This window comes from Ostrea edulis, chromosome 9, assembly GCF_947568905.1.
Source record: "Ostrea edulis chromosome 9, xbOstEdul1.1, whole genome shotgun sequence".
NCBI classification, from domain to species: Eukaryota; Metazoa; Mollusca; class Bivalvia; order Ostreida; family Ostreidae; genus Ostrea; species Ostrea edulis.
The window spans coordinates 13760410-13780710 of NC_079172.1; the positions used below are offsets into that span (position 1 = coordinate 13760410).

The following is a 20301-nucleotide window of genomic DNA, read 5'->3' on the forward strand; positions in this document are numbered from 1 at the left end:
TTAAGCATTAAAATCACACTGAGATCATAACTCTGATGTATGCATCTATCAGATAGAGAATGGGTTACGTGTATTTTGTATTTCACGGGGGAAATTTACATTTGCTGGTAGGGAAATCGTCCACTCTTTGAAGTGTCCACTCTGTAGTGTACGCTATTCCTTTCTTTGAAAATTGCTCTAACGCAGCCAAGGTTTGGTTGTACAGAGAAGCGGATCGGATCGTAAACCCTTGGCTAGCGAAGATGCACACGATATAGAATACGCATCACAAGGTCATCGTACGGTGGTATATTTAGGACATGCAGATATTTTTTTTACTTCTTTAAGTTCTTATTTTGGAAAATATTATCTCGTGCTAAAACGTGGAACGGAAGACGAAACGGAACGAAAAATATTTTGTGCAATAATGTTATGAGGAGGTCAGCATTTTGTAAAATCAAAAGGCTTATTATGAATAAGGGAAGCAAAAAGTACAGAGAGAACAGGAAGTCATATTTCATATTAATACCTCGTACTAATGCATTACTATGTATTTTAAAACAGTGTATTTTGTGGATGAATGTACCAACAGGTGCTGACCGCCTGTTTTATAATGATATCCGCTGGAAGAGTCGACATCCTGTTTTATAATGATAACTGCTAAAAGAGACCGAGGGAAAATTACGCTTATAAAGTTTCAACTGAGTGTAAACAAGATTTCATTAACGTACAATGTATTTAATCATAATTAATCTGTTTAGCATAAAATCGATGTCCGTGTAAATTATATTCTAACAATCCATAATAATTATTATCAATCGTACCCATTCCTAAGCATAACCTACTATATTCTATTATAATTTATGCAATTGTATGCAAAATTTACTACCATTATTGTGTGACTATTTCTACATGAAAAAGCCAAAACCGTTTCCCTCTCGAGCTGGATTACGCGGCAAGCATCAAAAGATTGCACGGGCGCCTCGATAGATAAGGTATACACAAAGACTAGTAACTAAATACCCATCAATTTCTAGCATACATCCAGGCCATTGTGAAGCTTACTTTCTCCTGATTGACAAGGGTTCACGGACCAGGTAAATTTGAAGGCGGTGCTTATTTTCTTGGTCTTTTTAAATTCAAAAAATAAATTGTTTGAACAAACTTAATTTCTACGACATGATGATGTTTGGATTTCGTGTCAGTCAGACGCTTGGCTTCGTATGTTGCCTAAAAAGCAGCCAAACTCGTATGCCACTGTTTCTTTGTAAGCACAAGATAATGTTAAGTGAGCTTCCTTGTCCATGGGTATATTATTAATCTATCGATTTCCCTTTTCCCGTGATTTTTGGATATGAATTTGGGCGTCAAGGGGTTTATCCACGATTGAAAAATTTTCAAAACACGGAAGCAAATGTTACAGCTTTATTCTAAACAGACTGGAGATGAATGTCCTAGAGAATATACACTACGCTTTAATATTATTTTTACAGATATCTCTCGTCCACGCCAGATGTGAAAGGTAAGTATATATATATATATATATATATATTACACACACAATATTGCAGAACAACCCAGAATTATTATTTTAGATAGTTCTGTAATATTTAGTTATTAGTATCTGTAATATTTAGTTATTAGTATTTAGAGCAGATACAGTGCGATTGTTAAAGCTGAAAAGTTGAGCAACGTTGACACTCAATGCGATGTCACATCTATTCAATGTTTACGGTTATATATATATATATGGAATGGACTATTTATTTCAAATCAATTTACTAGTGTTCAACACAGATTCAACCGATTTTCAACATTGTAATGTCGAAGTTGTTGTAACGTCAGAATTTCAGTTTTAATTTCTAAACTAACTGTCCCGTGGGGATCCGGGTTATAATAGGTCCTTAGTACCCCTTGCTTGTCGTAAGAGGCGACTAAATGGGGCGGTCCTTCGGATGAGACCGCAAAAACCGAGGTCCCGTATCACAGCAGGTGTGGCACGATAAAGATCCCTCCCTGCTCAAAGCTCATAAGCGCCAAGCATAGGCATACATTTTTCAGCCCTTCACCGGTAATGGTGACGTCTCCATATGAGTGAAAGATTCTCGAGCGGGACGTTAAACAATATACAATCAATCAATCTAAACTAACCCAATTTTTAACTTGAAAATCAATATTGAATCGACCTCGAATCTAGGTGCCTAAATCATAAATCGTTGTTGTCTAAATTTTTCAGTGTTTTTAAATCTAATGCATTTGAAGAGAACAACATAATCAAGTTTTTGTTAATTCGGCGCAGTAATTACTGCTTTTTTTATTCTTTTTTTTTTTTTTTTTTAAAGATTATCAAATCTGAATGAATGAAAGAGTTCTGTAAATCATTTAAACTTATCACAAAATCATACATTATATTTACAGAAAGGTAATGCGTTCTAACCTGTTTAATACGATGCTGTTTTAATATGATCATTTGGTTTATATGATGTTTATTTCTTTTTTTTTAAACACAAAACCATTTCTTAATAAATAATGTAAATTTATCTCATTATTATGATACCCAAATTTCAAAAAATGTCGTTATCATGGTGTCAAAACGCTGTACCCATTATTATTCTTACCTGTAATTTGCTGGGTTTTTTTTTTTTTTTTTTTTTTAGAGCTGTGAAGCAAGGGGGGGGGGCATGCGTGCGTGTGTGTGTGTGTGTGTTAAAAATTACAAAAAACAAAACAAAACAGAAAGTAAACGGGATACACAGGAACCATATCTACACAAAAACATTCAAGGTTTTGTATTTTTAGTGAACCACTCCTAGTGTGTTGTCCTGATGAAGTTTGGGACGACGAAAGAAGGGAATGCATCGGTAAGTGGTCATTATACCAGATATTAGTAGAAAACGGACACTTAAATACATAGAGTTCAAAGAAAGACTCGGTAACATGACAAAGTACTCTCTGCTAGCATGTGATTAGAAATTTGCAATGCTCTATATTATTAACGAAGCTTATACTTTATTCATTTTTGTTCTGTAATTATGTAGTCTACATGTACTTATCTGAAATTTTATTTCCCCCATTTTCCAACGTAAAACTTATGTAATATGTATATAAAACTTCATTCCTTGGATAAAAAACATTACATTTATTTCTCTCATGCAAATCTTTTATCATTTGTTTGATTGGTTTTTAATAATTGTTATTATTATTATTATTACATATATGACGTATTATCATTTCAATATGTGGGTTTTTAGTCTACGCTTTTATTTATTTGATCATTCAATTTTAATATCTAATTTTTCACAACAAATAGATATTATTTTCTCAACCTACCCATCAATCAATAATGAATCGTGAATGAAAAACAAAAAGTACAGTGTATTTTGATTTTAGTGTCATGACGTATGATCCTGTTTTAATACAAGCAAGCTAAAACAACGCCCTCTTGTTTCAGGCTGTCGTATCGGGTATTCCGGCATTAACTGCACCACATCGTGCCGGTTTCCTGGCTATGGAAAGAACTGTCAATTACGCTGTTCCTGTACTGCCGAGTTCTGTAGTCCGTCATTCGGCTGTACCAAGACACAGACACAGGGTATCGCCTATTTATCCAGTTCGTCCAGAAAACTGAAAAAAAGACTTTACCGATGACGTAATTTCGGCTGAGATTCGGCCTGGCTGAATACATGGACTGACGCCTTCATCGAATTTCGGAGCAGTCGTTCATAATTCATGTCTGGAAATTTACTTTCAGCTTCGGCCGGTTCTAGCAATTAATGTGCACTTAGTATCACTGCTGTTTGCTTCAAAAATATGATTTGATTGTTAAACAAACTGTCCATCACTAATAACTTTGCATTACTTACCGTTTAGGTATGAAAAATCCAAAATAAAAACAATCACAAAATTTTCCTTTCGAATGAAGACTTCCATGGTACAATATTTTATCCTCTGAAATTGAAGAGTTCCAATAGTCTGTTTTATCTAGTTACTGCCACTGGTGCAGTATATCATCACATACCTACTTGTACATCGCTAATTTAAAAAAAAAACTATAGGAACTCTTCAATTTCGGGAGATAAAATATTGCACCATGGAAATTTTCATTTGAACAGGAATTTTGATGATAGTTTATTTTTATGGAATTTACATATTTAGACAGTAAATAATGCAGCATTAATAGTGATATAGAGTTGTTGCATGGTTTAATAGTCAACTAACTTATTTGAAGCGAACAGCAGTGTCACCAATGTGTACATTAGTTGTTAAAACCAACCGAAGCTGGAAGTAAATTTCCAGACATGAATTATGAACGACTGCTCCGAGATTCGGTGAAGGTATCAGTCCAAATATTCAGGCGAGCCGAATCTCAGCCGATATTACCGATGACGAAACTTTCAGATAGGGACTAGTACATCATTACATTATGTCCGACTAACGATCACACCCCTCTATAATATCAGATTTATTTTTCTGTCTTTCAGCAGTTAACAAAGAAACTACCGAAACTACTCCAAGACACATTGAAACCACAACGATTACCACAGTTACCACCGATCAAACCACTGATACAAGAACTAGTTCAAATGTGCAAACTGATTTTGACAGCACTGAAAATACTAAAAGCAGAATTGGAGTTCTAAACAAGGTCGACGCTAAGGTACCAGATAATGCGAATTTCATGAGCAGTCCTTTTTATCTTGGACTGTTTGTGTTTGCCTGCTTATTCATTGTCCTGTTTGCGGTGTTTGTGGGAACACAAATTCGACACAAATGTTTTAAGAGGAATCATTCTGACAGAGACGCACAACTGAAATCGTATGACGTCATCGACACCAAGCAGAATGAGGTTACACAATCTTTAAACAGATCACCCAAGGCAGAAACCCCACCCGAGCAAAGGGACTCTCATTACACAGACATTGAAACTTATTGTGAAAAGGAAGATAGGACCAACTACGAGAAAGTCCCACATCCATCTACATCGAATACTGCAAGCAACATTTGTCTACATAACGACGGGCCGACTCAAGACAAAACCATACCAAAGTACGTCGAGATTATTGGCTCCCCAAAACCACCAGCTGAATCAACCAAAACGTTTTCTGTGATCAGCAACACTTACACATGTGACATCACAAACCCCAAGCAATTATATTAATGTCAATTTTTCTCTACTTTTGGCGGTGTATATTGTTTTTTAACACACAAAGGGAACAGTGTGACTGCATTCTGGGACATTTCCGTCATGACATACCATGGGTATCAGCAGTTATAGCAGTATTGATTAGTTCTGGTGCAAAAAGCAGATCTGAATGTGGAGAAAATTTCTATGGTCTGAAGTGGAGATCATTAAGATATTAATCGATGTTTTTTGACACTCATTGTCTGCAAGTGTACTCCTCGACACCTTGCCAATGATTTTTGCACTCACTCACTGTCTCCATCCCATGTCACGTGACTTTCATTGAAATTATTATTTTACTCGATGATCCCACCCCTAGTGATTATTATTAAATTTTCGATACCTTTCAAATCATATGATTTTGCATAGGAACAACCTTTTAAAATCTTATTTTGCTCTAAAGTTTAAAATTTTCAGTACATAATTCATATAAAATCTGGAAAAGCAAACGGACTTAATTTGATATCCAATGAAATGTTAAAACATATATAGCCAATCATATTTGATTCCCTGAATATACAAACTTTTTGATATGTGTTTCACGTTTGATGTCAGACTTGTTCCTATGGATACATAGCTCCAAACAATTCAAAACTCTTCAAATTATAGAGGCATTACAATTACTAGTGCTCATAATTGGTAAACTATTCAACAGCATTAGACAAATTTCTTCATGATCACAATATAATTTATCATTCTCAAATGGGTTTCACCAAAGCTGCACGAGCATCTGATCATTTGTGTTAAATTGTCTGATAACAAAAACTGCAACACTAAAGAAAGAAGACAATATGCATGCTTTATTGATTTTCGTCTAATTAAAAAGTCGTATATTACGACTTTCAAAAGTCGCAATAACGAGGTTTTATCTCATTTTATATTACACATATGCATTTTATCAATTTCATTACTAGTAATCTAAAATACATATAATGCGTTATATAAAATGAGATAAAATCTCGTTATTGTGACTTTTGGAAGTTGTAATTTATCGAGTTTTAATGAAATAAGAAGTCGATATGGCGAGATGAAAAGTCGATATAATGAGATGAAAAGTCAGTATAATGAGATGAAAAGTCGATATAATGAGATAAAAAGTCGTTATCACGACTACACGAGTTAAAACTCGTTATAACAATCTCCCTATATTCAGTCCATTACCTATTTATTACTCGTTATAACAATCTCCCTATATTCAGTCCATTACCTATTTATTACATAATTTTCAAAGTTAGTGCATTTCTATTTGTGTACATTTTCGGTCGTAGGCGAATTCTTTACGTCCATCACTATTTTTATGCAAGCATAACGTCAAAATCCCCAGGCATTTATGGCTCAGTATAAAGCCAGGGTACTCTCAAAAGCATGTATATAGAGGAAAATATAAAAATATGTAAGAAGAGAATGAAATTGATTGACGTATTAATAATCTAATTCATGTTTGATATGTAATTTAAGTCAATCGTAGTTCTTCTAAAAGTGACTTCACGGTTGTTAACCTCAGCCTGAAGACTTCCTCCATTCTCATAGCTTGATAATGGCATCTCATTATACAAACAAAAACTCGTAATTACGACTTTTTATCTCATTATTGATATACCGACTTTTCATCTCGTTAGTAATTTTAACGAATTTTAGCCGAGTTGCGTAGCAAATCTTGGCTTTTAAATTGGCGAAGGATGGGCGTCCAGTCGGACGGCGTCCACAATTAACTTGTCCGGTCTCTAACTTTCATACTTTTTGGTGCATCTTTGTGAGACTTACTTAACATGATCACATCCAAAAGAGAAAGGTTCCTATTCATTTTGAGGTCAAAAGGTCAAGGTCACTTTGTCACTAAATGCCATAGATTTGAGCTTGTCCGGTCTCTAACTTTCATACTACTTGATGCGTCTTTGTCAGACTTGTATATTTTGATCACATCCAAACGAGGAAGGTTCCTATTTATTTTGAGGTCAAAAAGTCAGTCTCTTTTTCATTATATACTGTAGATTTGAGCTTGCCTCTAACTTTTATACATGTACTTGCTGGTGCATGTTTATCAGACTTCAAATCCTGATGGCATTCAAGATTCATGTTGCTTTTGAAATCCAAAGGCCATAGTCATTATCATACTAAATACCTATTGCGGCCATTCAAAGCTTTATACTTATAAACTATTTTAAATACGTTCACGTTTTACTTCGTGAATGCAAGCGTGCATAATTTTCCAAACTTCAACTCGGCCAAACGCATCTTTGATGCGTTTTAGCGATTTTTTTTCTCTTGTAATGACGACTTTTTTTCAATTTGACCTCTCTGTAGATATGAACAAGCACCGTATGCAACGTCACAATCGAGGAGTCGTCACTGTGGATCACGAGGGCTCGGCTCAGAAGCGGAGTAAACGCAGTATCACCGAGTGTGACATCGGTTTTCTCAAAATGCACAATATTTCTGCAAACATCATATTGCATAGTGTCGTAGATATATCTTGATCAATTAAATTTCTCATCGAATTTCAGAAACCCGTACTTACCTATACTAATAAACAGTTGTGATATCGGAATATACATACTCTCTATCAAACAAATCAAGCAGGCAGACATAAAATGACCGAAATAAATGGGGTTTTTAAAATTCATCAATTTCAACGTTATAGATCTGCTCATGAAACGCGAACGAAGTGTTTGAGGCAAGTACGGGTTTCTGAAATTCGGCGACAATGGAGAAGGGTAATAGATTTCAACTTTTGAACATCATAGAAACTTTTCGAAAGTCCCAAATTTGAAAGGAATTTTTTATTCAATAAATTTCATTTTACAAATGCACGACGATATGAAAAGTGGCGCTTTACGCCAGCATACTTCATAGAGCGCGTTATCACTTCATGAAAAGTAGGCCTATATGCTGGTGCAAAACCTTGTTGTTCATGTCCTCATGCATTTTCAAAACTGGAATTTATTTATTATATTTACATTGTCAGAATATTCCCAGATAGTCGTACTATATTTATCTAGACTGATACGCACATCATACACATTCATGAGGAAATGGCCATCATTTCATTTGGTAAAGATATACCGAATGTACGAACATTGGAAATGTATGTATTTGTACTTATTACAACCAAACTAGGTCAAAATATAATTATCAACTCGTGCATTCATTTTCTCCCCTTTGTATAAGTGTTCTTAGTAAACCCTTGACAAGTGTGCCCAAAATAATACAAGCGGAAATAGATTTCAAGTTTCCCATTGTATCTTGTCAAGTGATTAGAACAATGGTACTTCCAAGTTCATTGTAGGGTGTTCCATTAAATCCTCTTCGTTGGAAAAACATTTCCTGTGTGCTTTCCTTTGTATTTTATAAAAACTACATACTCCCATCAATAGAAGCAGCCCTTGTTCACCATGCACTTCACATAATTACCTCTCTGTACTTATATTTACACGAATATCAGACATAAAATTTTCATTTCTCCACCTCTGCCAGAACTTATACTAATACACATTCTCCTACTGTTACTTTGCTATTTCTGACCGAATTCTAAGGTTTAACAGACAAATAGGCGGACATGCAAAGTAATTTCAAAGTGTCAAACAAACAAACTGGGAGCATATTCTCATGAATTTATTGTTCAAATCATTTACATATTGATGCATCTTGATGTTAATGTAATAAATGTAAAGTGTGAAATCATATTATCAATGAAATAAATTCCTTAAAAAATGTCAACATTATGTACCGAGGTTTAATCATACTAGTACCCATTGTTTTAGTGGCTGTCCCAGACCAGGAAGTAAACTGATCAATGTTTACAATTCTGTTTATAAAGTAGATTTCCACAAAATTTCACATCAACGAAAATTGATGAAACCACAACATTCTATGAAGAACACATATATGTAACCTATTTACTTAAAATTCAATAAGGTGACACTTTACATTGGGTGATTTTAAGCATACTATGTCCTGATCTTAAGTTATTCGACCACTGTCCCAAAATTTTCCATCTCTCGAACAGTACAAATAGAAATGAACCTTATAAACATTTTAAAGAACTTTTAATGGGCTTTTTATGTACAAACCTATACCAGTGCCTCCTCTGATACAAGACAAAAATTTAGGGATTTTTCTTCTTTCTTTTTTTTCCTACCAATATTCAAGCAAGCCACAATACTTGGCAATTCTTATGTAACTGTAGAATAAGATAGTTTAATATACCATATGGAATGCATCCATTTCATTACTATTGCTAAAACAGCTCATCCTTTAAGACAGTTCCTTACTTTAAACTTTATTTAAAATTTTCCTAATTTTACAGGAAACCCTATTTCATGAAATCACTACTTGTTCTTCTTCTTTTTCTTCTTCTTCTGCAGCTCTTCTTCCTCCTCCTCCTCGGCCTCCACCTTTGGCTTCTTCTTTTTCTTCTTGGGTGGTTCTTCTTCCTGTGTGGTGTCTAGCTCTTGGGTAGTATTCATACTCTCTGCCTCTGACTTCCGTTTTTTCTTTTTCTTTTTTGGTTCCTCCTGAGATACGTCCATTTCCTGTGTAGTGTCTGCTTCCTGTGTTGTATCTAAGGTATCGTCTGCAGATGATTTTCTCTTTTCTTTCTTCTTTTTCTTCTTTTCTTTCTTTGCCATTTTCGCTTGAATAACAGATGCCTGAAATAGTGTTCATTTTATAAAAAAATTAATTTTTGAATATGCAAAGACATGAAAGTGAGTAGCATATATTGTCTGACTACATAAGGGAAAATGTTGATATTTCAGACAGCATGCTATGTATTTCGGACAGTATGCTCATCATCTAACTACCGAACCTAGGCATATTGTATATCGGCTGATTCTACGAACATTCTAGATTGTTTTCTCGGGTTTCATCGGATTTTTTCCTGCCATTTATGCCACATATTAACACTTAAACGAAGTTAGGTAGAAGGTTGTAACTTCGGACGATGGTGTTGTTATTTCAGACACATGGTATTTTAACTTCAGAGTTAGAAAATTTGGCAGTTGCCTTTTATTTTGTGGTTCAATGGCATTTTATCCTTTCATTTTCGCATATTAGATGATTTTGTTTATTTTTTGTAGTGGTTTTGATTTTGTTTATAATTTTCAAAAAAAATGTATCGGTAATTTTTACCAGAAAACTATGAGAAAACTATGTCTTGACAGGACTTGATTTTGCCAATCAAACAAAATGGATGATGGGGCCTTTTATGTAAATGTCATGTATTTCAATCAACCAATCATAGCTGGGTTACACATGTGCTTATAATTAGGTGTTTTCCATTTTTAAATATATCAAGTTTGGAAATAAGTTTAGATTTTATTTAGAACAAAGAACTATTGAAACGCAAGATATAATGCTTTTCTATTGACTGTCTGAAATATCACACCCGTCTGAAATATCAACACTATCCCCTACCCTTGAATGTTCACCGATCCGCTCCAAATGAAATATTGAAAAACAAAAAGCAGACATACAGACCTACCTATTCTCCAGATTTGCCAAAAATTTCTACCCCAAGATAACATCTACGATTTTGGAGGTGAAAATCTTAATTTTGAAAATTCAACTATCCTTTTTTATTGATGTCGAGTAAATGCTTCAGAAATACAATGGTGGTGCACCTATCAAACAGTAATTTGAATTATCCCTCATTGCAGGGTCAGACAAAGTTCAATCAGTGAACAGCCAAGTTTTCCTTCTTTACCCTACCAAAGGCAAGAGATTAAAACTCTGAATCAAACCTAATTTTTATACACCTGCATAAAAATATGGGCGTATTATGCTATACTGCTGTCGTCCATTTGTCTGTCCCTTTAACTTTTGTCTTCGCAACTCCTCCTAAACCATTTGGGGATTTTGATGAAACTTGGTACAAAGAAAGATCACAATGTGGAGATGTGCATATTGTAAGGGGAATGCTGCAACACTATTTTTGAGGGAGTTTGGGCCCTTGGACTCGTATCTATTTTATGAAAGTACCTTGTCTTCACATCTCCTCTTAAACCCTTTGGGGGATTTCAATGAAACTTGGTACAAAGGAAGATCGCAATGTGTAGATGTGCATGTTACAAGGGGAAATGGGGAATGCTGCCCCATTATTTTTGAAGGAGTTACAGCCCTTGGACTTAGATTTGTTTAATGCAAAATATATTGTTATTGTAACTCCGGGGAAATTCTTTTGTGGATAATCCTTTCTTACTTCTTTGAATTGATTGCAACTGATGACAAAATAACAAATGTCGAAAGTACCGATCAGAAAATTACAAAGGAAAGGAAATAAGATTTTTTCACTGCAAGATGGTGAACAAGGGTCATCACTTGTGGCAAAGTGTTGTTACGTGGATCATGAATATACCCATATATCTAAATACTACAACAAAACACAAGAAATTCTCAAGTGTGAAATCAAAACCCTACTAAAATTCTCATTTTTCACTAAATACAAAACTGACACCTAAAAACCCAAAGAAATTGAGCGATTATACATTGTCTGTGTCCTGTAAACATAGTGTCTGTGTCCTGTAAACATAATGTCCTGTAAACATAATGTCCTGTAAACATAGTGTCTGTGTCCTGTAAACATTGTCTGTGTCCTGTAAATACAATGTCTGTGTCCTGTAAATATAGTGTCTGTGTCCTGTAAACATTGTCTGTGTCCTGTAAATACAATGTCTGTGTCCTGTAAATATAATGTCTGTGTCCTGTAAATATAGTGTCTGTGTCCTGTAAGCATAGTGTCTGTGTCCTGTAAGCATAGTGTCTGTGTCCTGTAAACATTGTCTGTGTCCTGTAAATATAATGTATGTGTCCTGTAAATATAATGTCTGTGTCCTGTAAATATAGTGCCTGTGTCCTGTAAATATAGTGCCTGTGTCCTGTAAATATAGTGTCTGTGTCCTGTAAGCATAGTGTCTGTGTCCTGTAAACATTGTCTGTGTCCTGTAAATACAATGTCTGTGTCCTGTAAATACAATGTCTGTGTCCTGTAAATATAGTGTCTGTGTCCTGTAAATATAGTGTCTGTGTGCTGTAAAACTTCAATTCACGACTAAACCAGTGCTCACCTCTTGTGCAGCTTCTTTCATGACATCAATGTTTTTCTGTGGAGCTTCCCCAGTATCAAGGAATTTAAGGCGATCCTCTACCTGCTGTTTAAGGTGATCCCCAAAAATATGAGTGGGAAATTCTACAAGATGACAGAAAGTGGATATAGACAACTTTGAAAGTAAATTCAGGGTATGGACATTTAACAAGTTCTCCGTTAGTATCATTGTACCTGAGAAGCAATCGATTCGTGATGCAATGGAACACTTATTGGCCAGGTATCTGGATATCCTCCCCTTGTTTTTGGCTCCAGCTCGACCGATGAAAGTGGAGTGAAAGATAAGTCCATACTTGGGAGTATTTCCCTTGGTTTTAATGGCCCTGTAGTAACAACATATCTATTATCATAGAAAATCATAAATCAGAAAATGTGAACATCAAGGATTATTGACTCAAGATGGCACTGGAGTCCACAAAAATCATCCGAGAAACACTTTGGGATTTGACAAAATTGTTCCCCATAACAGATAAAGTTACTGATTTCACTGATGTAAAAGGTATTGTGGCATACTTGGATATATTAATCTAGTAACTAGGAGTGAAACAATAAAACACAATGCATTTGAATTCTGATTCAGGGTCTTTGATTAGATGCTCGATTCATTCAGGATCAATTTTGATTCCTTTAGGTTCAAATACTGTAATGCACATTTCCTTTCAATAAGGGCGCTCTGACTGGTCTACTCCTGTCATTTTTTATTTTTATTTCATTTCTCTATTTTTAGTACTGTATAACCTCCAGCATCCATTGTAAATATTCTTGCTGCCAAAACCATTCCCCTGGGAATAGCTTGCTTTACAAAATTTTCTGACTTATTTCACTTCTGTTTGAGATTCACTAACTCATGTTTCATTTTTTACAACTTAAAATCTAACCCAAATTTCATACATGACATGAGTCATAATTGATTTTTTAAAAGCCCATTTTAGGTCCAACTATCGGTCCTTTCCCCTCCCAAAAATTACCAATTTTTTCCCAATTTAACTTGCACTTTTCCCAATGATAAAAACTGGCAAAAAATGTATTTGTTAAAACATAAGTTCAATGTGAATAGTTTATGTATGTCATGACAACAACACATCAATTTTAGATGATTTAGAAAGAGTGGCCAAAAATTTTGAGAAAAGAAAGTTAAATATGTAAAATAAAAGAAGAATGACATCATTTTGTGTTTGATTTCTTGTTTAATATGATATATTTAGCATATTTACAATAATGACTGGGTTTTCCCAATTTGATCATAATGTTAACAATTTTCCCCCAATTCGAAAGCCACAGGACCCTTTTGAAAAATGATGAAAAATCACTGGTCATTAGCACTTGATCATCAATATTTCAAACACAAAACAAAAGCCAATATCAATTAAGTTTAGGAAAGCCATCATACAAGATGAAGGAGGTTAAGAATGAAGCCCAGCAGAGGCAAGGACAACTTCCGGAAAGTAGTGGTAATAAATATATGGTTGATTTTCTTTTATGTGTGACAGATTTGATAAACAATATTTGATTTAAACAAAGCATCCCTAAATGTTTAATTTGAGTTTTCATTTGGGTGCCGGTCCTTCATTTTGTGCATATTGACATCTCGACATCATTGCAAAGGGTAAAAGGATCAAAGAGCTTTTTTGTAAATGAATAAGATCATTTGGAATACTGTTTTAAATTCTGTGTGCTTTTAAATAATATATATTACCTAAACAATGCCTTTTCAGCTCCCAAAATCTGCACTGTAGATGCTGGATATTTGGCCAGATTTGTTAAACTGCCAGCATGAGCAATCAGACGTGCCCCAACCTGAACAAGGACACGATACATGTAGTAATCTAAGAGAAATCCACGACACAAACAATTAATTCAACAATGACAAAAAATAATTACATAATGTATCTAACATCTGTCAAATTGTTTGCCTATAACAGAGAGATAGTTCTATGCTTGATTGTCAGTATATGACCGACAGTCAGCCTCTATAAATTTTTGACACCTCCCCCCCCCCCCCCCCCCCCCATTTTAATTCTATGATTGTCTGACCTGGTCACCAATAAGTGTCCCAAGATTGGGAGCCACCTGCGTCATCTTGCTGCGGAGATAGTTTGCAAGTCCTCTCCTGTATTCTGTCAGAGAAATCACCTTAGCAGTAAAGGCCTCAATGTTCATCAGATCAATGGGGGAGATATCCATTCCTGAAAATTATAAAGTAAAATAGTGTTAGCTTTTCATTAGTGAATTAGTTTAAAGGAGTTGGAAAACAGTTTTATCTGCCTTTAAAACAAGATAACTATTTTTCAAAAAGAAATACTAGAATTGAAATTAATCTCTATCATGATGATTCAGGGATGGATCCTGAGGGACCGGGTAAATACGGGGTGTGATTGAGAAAAAAGACATCTTGTATGTATTATTCTCTATAAAGTAAATGGCAATGATATTTTAACAGACACCGCAGTTCCTTACCCATGGAGGAGCGACTGGCCTCGAGGATGGCCTGAGCCTTGCCGCTGTCCATCACTAGTTCCTCCAGTTGTTCCAGGGAGTCCACAGTGAACTCTTTTCTGTTTCCAATGAACTGGACAACTTTGGCATACAAGTAATTGTCTGTGATTATTTTCACCAGTTCTGGGAAATGATATGAGTACCACTCCCTGAAATATACAAAACTAATGATATACTCTGTCAGACTAAAGTTATGTTTTATAATATCATTTTACATCTTGTCCTAATGTAGCAGTGTGTTTTACCTTGTATATATCATATGATACCATATTTTAATAAACATGAATAGTGCATATGGAATTAAAAACACATTTTCTGATTTAAGTCAAATTCCCAGATCCACCCCTTTATTTACTTAGTGTAATAGGTGAGTGAAAAGGTTCACAGGTCTTGATATTTCATTGGCTGTAGAACTGAGTTTTATTCAGTTAGAATCTAGAGAGTTTTTGGTCAGGTTGGTTGTGGTTTGCATTTGAGCAGTTTTGGTATCTTTGTGCTGATTTGGCATTTTGGTTTTGACAAAGACATTATTAGACCTTCAAATCCAGACCTGACAGTAAGTACTAATTCTATTAACATTTATCTTCATAATATGTATATATAACTAATATCACTGTTTGAGAGAAGAGTGAAAGTTTAAATATTATGAAGAACAGTAAATATCAATTTAAAGTTATTTCATCTCCGTATATGCTTATATTATATCTATAGTTATTATAGTGTATATAGTACTGTAATGATATATTTGTTATAAATAGATTAGAAGCATCCAGGCAGCATTTAGATGTTTGCATGCATTGGGCTTTGTCCCATAGATAGGTAATTAAAAGATATTACCTTTCATTATATTTAAAGCATGTAATTTCATAGTGTTACATTATTTGTAATGCAACTGTAAATATTTGAGTAAAGTATATTTCACTATATTTGAATTAAGGGAGATAACTCTTAAGGTTGAAATGTACTCTCTATTGATTGTAAATCGCTGTAATATTCATTGTTACTATTTTGTCTTTTAGGGCCATTTTTTGTAATGGACATTTTGTAATCGACATTGTAATCATTGTTATCATCATCATTCGTTTTATCATGCAATAAATGACTGCATTGTGAACCCTGAGCCAGGAGTTGGTTATTTCTACATTTACAAACCACCACCCCTGCAACACTTTTACATATGAATATTGATAATGTTATTGTATTGTGTGGTGCTAAATTATGTATATTAATGTGAAAGTCAAATGAAAAATATATCATTTTACCTACATTTTAAAAAAAAACCCAAACACTTAAAATGAAATAACACATCAGAGAAATCTGATATAGATGGAAAGAGGAAAATATGTCAAATAATAACAATATAGATTTTGTTGAAAGTAATCTGCAAAAATAAATATAATCCTGGCTACACTCGAATGCACAAACTATAGATCAGCTGTTGACAGCCTACTGAGCTAACCAGCAAGGCAATTAGATTAAAAAGGAAGATAGGGTTCATGTCTTGCTGATATTTAAATCGTGATATATTTTTCCTCCTTAAGACCAATTCAACTTAACTGATAGATTATCATTTCCACCCACCCTTCAAAAATCGACCCGCCCCAAATTTTTTTATTTAGCAAAACATGCGATTTCCAGAAAATTTTCATGTCCGACTCTAGTATTTAGCATGAAAAGCCACATGAAGAAAATAGATATGGTTTTCTTAATTTCTTATGTTCTTACAGGCATAAATCTTGAAGAAGTTTGGTATCTTTCTGTGTTTGAAATTAAAGCTTAACCTGGAATTCGTCAGTGAAAAAAGCATAGATTGATATCAATCTGGCATTAAAACATGCACTTCTGTTGACAAGAACTCGCTTGTCAGTAATATCTTTCTCAGAAAATAAATTGAAAGATAAAATTCTCCCACCCGCCCCATACTTTTTGGTGACCCTGGATGACAATCTACTAATAAAGTTGAATTGGCCTAAATGGTATTTTACCAAAATGAATCTATTGACTAAAATTATCATAAACATTAAAACAGATATCCTCCATATCAAATTTTAATCATGACCAATTAATAGAATTTCACTAGAATTATGTTTTCTTCAACGAAATACATGTAAATGTAAAATACATAAATCATTATTTTCTAGAAACTCTGCTATCAGCCGTTTTTAGTGTCCAACACGCCCTCATATAAACATATGATAAAAATCTGCTAAAAACTTAATTTAAATCCTCATAAATTTTTCACATTAGCCAAATAGAAGGATGACCAACAACAATCAGAGGAAATTTGCAACTTCAGCTCTGGTCAGTTAAAAGAAAGGAACTTACCTAATCCTCATGGAGAATGTGTTGATATTTTTGTCTAGTTGGTCCATTAAACTGATGCTCTGGATAATCATGTTATCGGCCCGATTGACATTGAACTTGACTTTTGCCCTGGAGTAACTGTGACCCAATCCAAGCTGTGCTTTACCTGATGAAACTTCTGTCAGACCCTTTACCATGTTTGGAAAGTGATGTCTGATCCCTATAGGAGAGAATATAAAGCTTATAACAACAGGAGTATGCACTGCTTTAATCTTTATCAGTTTTATATATACCAAGAAACAAATCTCTTTGGAACACTTATAGGCAGGGATGTGACTGAATTCCTCAGAAACCAGAGAAAAACTGGTCAAAAAGGGAGGAAAACACCTCACCCTACTTGGAAAAATATCATTTTCTGCCACTTTAGATCAAATCCAGAGTGTTTAATTTTTTTTCGAAAATTGAGCAAATCAGAGGATTTCCTCTGAAAAGAGGAAAAATCACACCCCTGTATAGATCACCTATACAAAATACCTCGGATCACTTCAGGAGCCACCCCTATATGACTGCATTTAATCCCAAGTTCTTCAGTGATAGCAGCTCCAATTTTTGAATCAGACACTCCAACAACTACTTTGTCTTTCTTTCCTCCCTTGGGTACATTGGACTCAAGGAATACATGTAGGTCCTCATGAACGATTCCTGCAATGTTCCATACCCCAATTATTATTCAACAGAATGCGATTGTAACTTCAAATAAAAAATATCGACAAGTTTATGTGTCATGGTGTCCATGTTTCGTTTTTTAATGCTTGGATGTATTGAATAATTGTAATATGTTTAAACAAGCTTCCCATCTCAAATGACCTTTACTGTGTTAATTAATCAATCCAAGGCCATTTGGCACTGTTCCATATATAAGTGATATCTAATAAGAAAATGTTATAAAGTACAACAGCTCTACAACTGTGCACTGAAAACAAATATTCTGATAGTCATAAAATCTATTTAAACTTGAAATATGTGCAACCTTCTGAGATACTGTTCATATTGTCAAGGGCATTGGTGCCACTTTTGAATGGTGCAAATGCCACTAGTTTCACAATGGACTGGAATTTGCTGACATCAACAATGCTCTTCTCCACTTCAGGGATAAAGGTGGCCACCTCCTCAAATTCCTTAACCCGGAACAAGCCATACCCAGAGGCATGTTCAAACAAGATGAAAACAGATTGCGGCTGAAAACAAAAAAGAACTAGATTTTAAGAGTTAATATGTTGCTTGCAAGACTTCAAACTATCCACTATGACATAAACAATGCACAACAATTTTATTCTTTCAAGTATAATCTCAGCAAGATTTGTCAAGGCTGGATATTTGGACTGACGCCTCTTCCGAACCTCAGACCAGTGTCACACAAAGTGATTCGGAAAAACTAGCTTAAACTTTGGCCATTTATTGCGATTAAAAGGGGTTAAACTGAATTTCTTGTCCATTTCAACTTTTTGCCTTAGACTTCCTATAACTCCCTTCCTATCACATTGAAACATACATTTCTTTACATGATGTAAATTCCACAGTAAACAAAGTTGGCTATTTATGAAGCCGTTGCAAACGTCCATTTCATATTTACCTTAATCTCAACACAGAAGAGTTCAAATAGTTTAGGACGCCTTCAGATAGATTGGTTAAAAATTACAATTTTCTTTTTATTGCTTTTAATTTTTCTGCTTAAATGCTTTGTACAAAGTAATTGTCAATCAGTAAATTCTGTATCTCAAATAGCAGTACAAACTATCATGAAATATACTATCAGAACTCTTCCGTGTTGAGAAGGTAAATTTATATGAAATGGCTTCAAAAATAGCTAACTTTATCTTCTGTGGGATTTACACTATGAAAAGGTAAGAAATGCACGTTTCATTGTAATAGGGAGTTAATGGAATGTCTAAGTCGAAAAGATGAAGGGGACAAGAAATTAAGTTTAACCCATTTTAATCGCATCAAGCGGCCGAGGTTCTGGCAAGATTTCCCAAATCACTGTGACACTGGTCTGAGGTTCGGAAGAGGCGTCAGTCCAAATATCCACAGGTGTTTGGGTCATAATATTTGAATACACATCTAACCTTATACTTACGTAAAAATCATTATTTACATTCATTGTAACAGTATAAGGTTAGATGTGTTCGCATACGTATTCATACATCATGACCTATTCTCTTTAGAGAAGTCGAGAGGCATAGCCTTCATCGACTTCTCTTCGCAAGCATTCATATTTTGATTCTGGAAAACGTGTAAATGCCGGAGTCGGTGACGGTTTATGCTTCGACCGACGTTTCGACTCAGATGTGCCTGGATTTACGTAATAGACAACTTGTTTTCAAACATTTAGCAGTAATGCACAAAACCGTCACAAGGAAATCAACACTTACTTTTAATCCATTTTCAACATGTCCCCTGTCCTGGGTTTACGTTAACTGGTCTTGGGAGTTGTCAAAATAGGGGACCAGTTAAGAGAAAGTAAACAGAGTTGTGATTTAAACCCGGGACAGGGGACATGTTGAAAATGGATTAAAAGCAAGTAAGTGTTGATTTCCTTGTGACGGTTTTGTGCATTACTGCTAAATGTTTGAAAACAAGTTGTCTATTGCGTAAATCCAGGCACATCTGAGTCGAAATGTCGGTCGAAGCATAAACCGTCACCGACTCCGGCATTTACACGTTTTCCAGAATCAAAATATGAATGCTTGCGAAGAGAAGTCGATGAAGGCTATGCCTCTCGACTTCTCTAAAGAGAATAATCATGACTCAAGCACCTGTGCAAACATCAATCCTCGACGAATCTCGCCGAGATTAATTCAAGCATTGAATACGCAACTGAAATAAAACATTAAAAACTAAATTAAATTCTTATATCTTTAGTATGATATTTCTTTCTAAATACTGCACTAACATTCCAATCGAGGGACCTAAAAATATAACCAGATTGTCCCCCCCCCCCCCCCTTTTTTTCCCCCTCATATTCTGAGTGTATCACGTAAGGAGACGCTGCCCTCCACTGGCATAATTGAAATTCACCTGGATTCTTATTCAATAACAGTTAAATAACGATCTCAACGAATTATAATACTAATAAACAAAGAATATTTGTATCTCTACGTTCCCACGTGGGTTCTTACCATTTTCACAACATTTTATGGTAACTTATTACGTTGAAACCGACTGGATAAATTTGAGT

The 20301-nt window shown here is 34.7% G+C and overlaps 2 protein-coding genes across 2 annotated transcripts; one reads left to right on the top strand and one right to left on the bottom strand.

The window, feature by feature from the left end:
• Positions 1–1213: 1213 nt before the first annotated feature.
• Positions 1214–5153, top strand: LOC125657795 (uncharacterized; the record flags this gene model as incomplete). The annotated part of the gene is made up of 5 exons (XM_056148213.1): positions 1214–1246; positions 1473–1501; positions 2779–2840; positions 3431–3571; positions 4461–5153. Coding segments are annotated over 5 exons (942 nt in total), but the record flags the coding sequence as incomplete, so codon positions are not given.
• A 3602-nt stretch (positions 5154–8755) lies between these two features.
• Positions 8756–20298, bottom strand: LOC125657793 (nucleolar protein 56-like). Its single transcript, XM_048888565.2, has 10 exons — positions 20243–20298; positions 18094–18301; positions 17598–17765; positions 17085–17283; positions 14721–14908; positions 14298–14449; positions 13960–14060; positions 12438–12586; positions 12226–12347; positions 8756–9810 (listed from the first exon to the last, which is right to left on the bottom strand). The coding sequence occupies exons 1-10, from the start codon at positions 20243–20245 to the stop codon at positions 9490–9492; spliced, it is 1611 nt and encodes a 536-aa protein (XP_048744522.2). The 5' UTR covers positions 20246–20298; the 3' UTR covers positions 8756–9489.
• Positions 20299–20301: the final 3 nt, after the last annotated feature.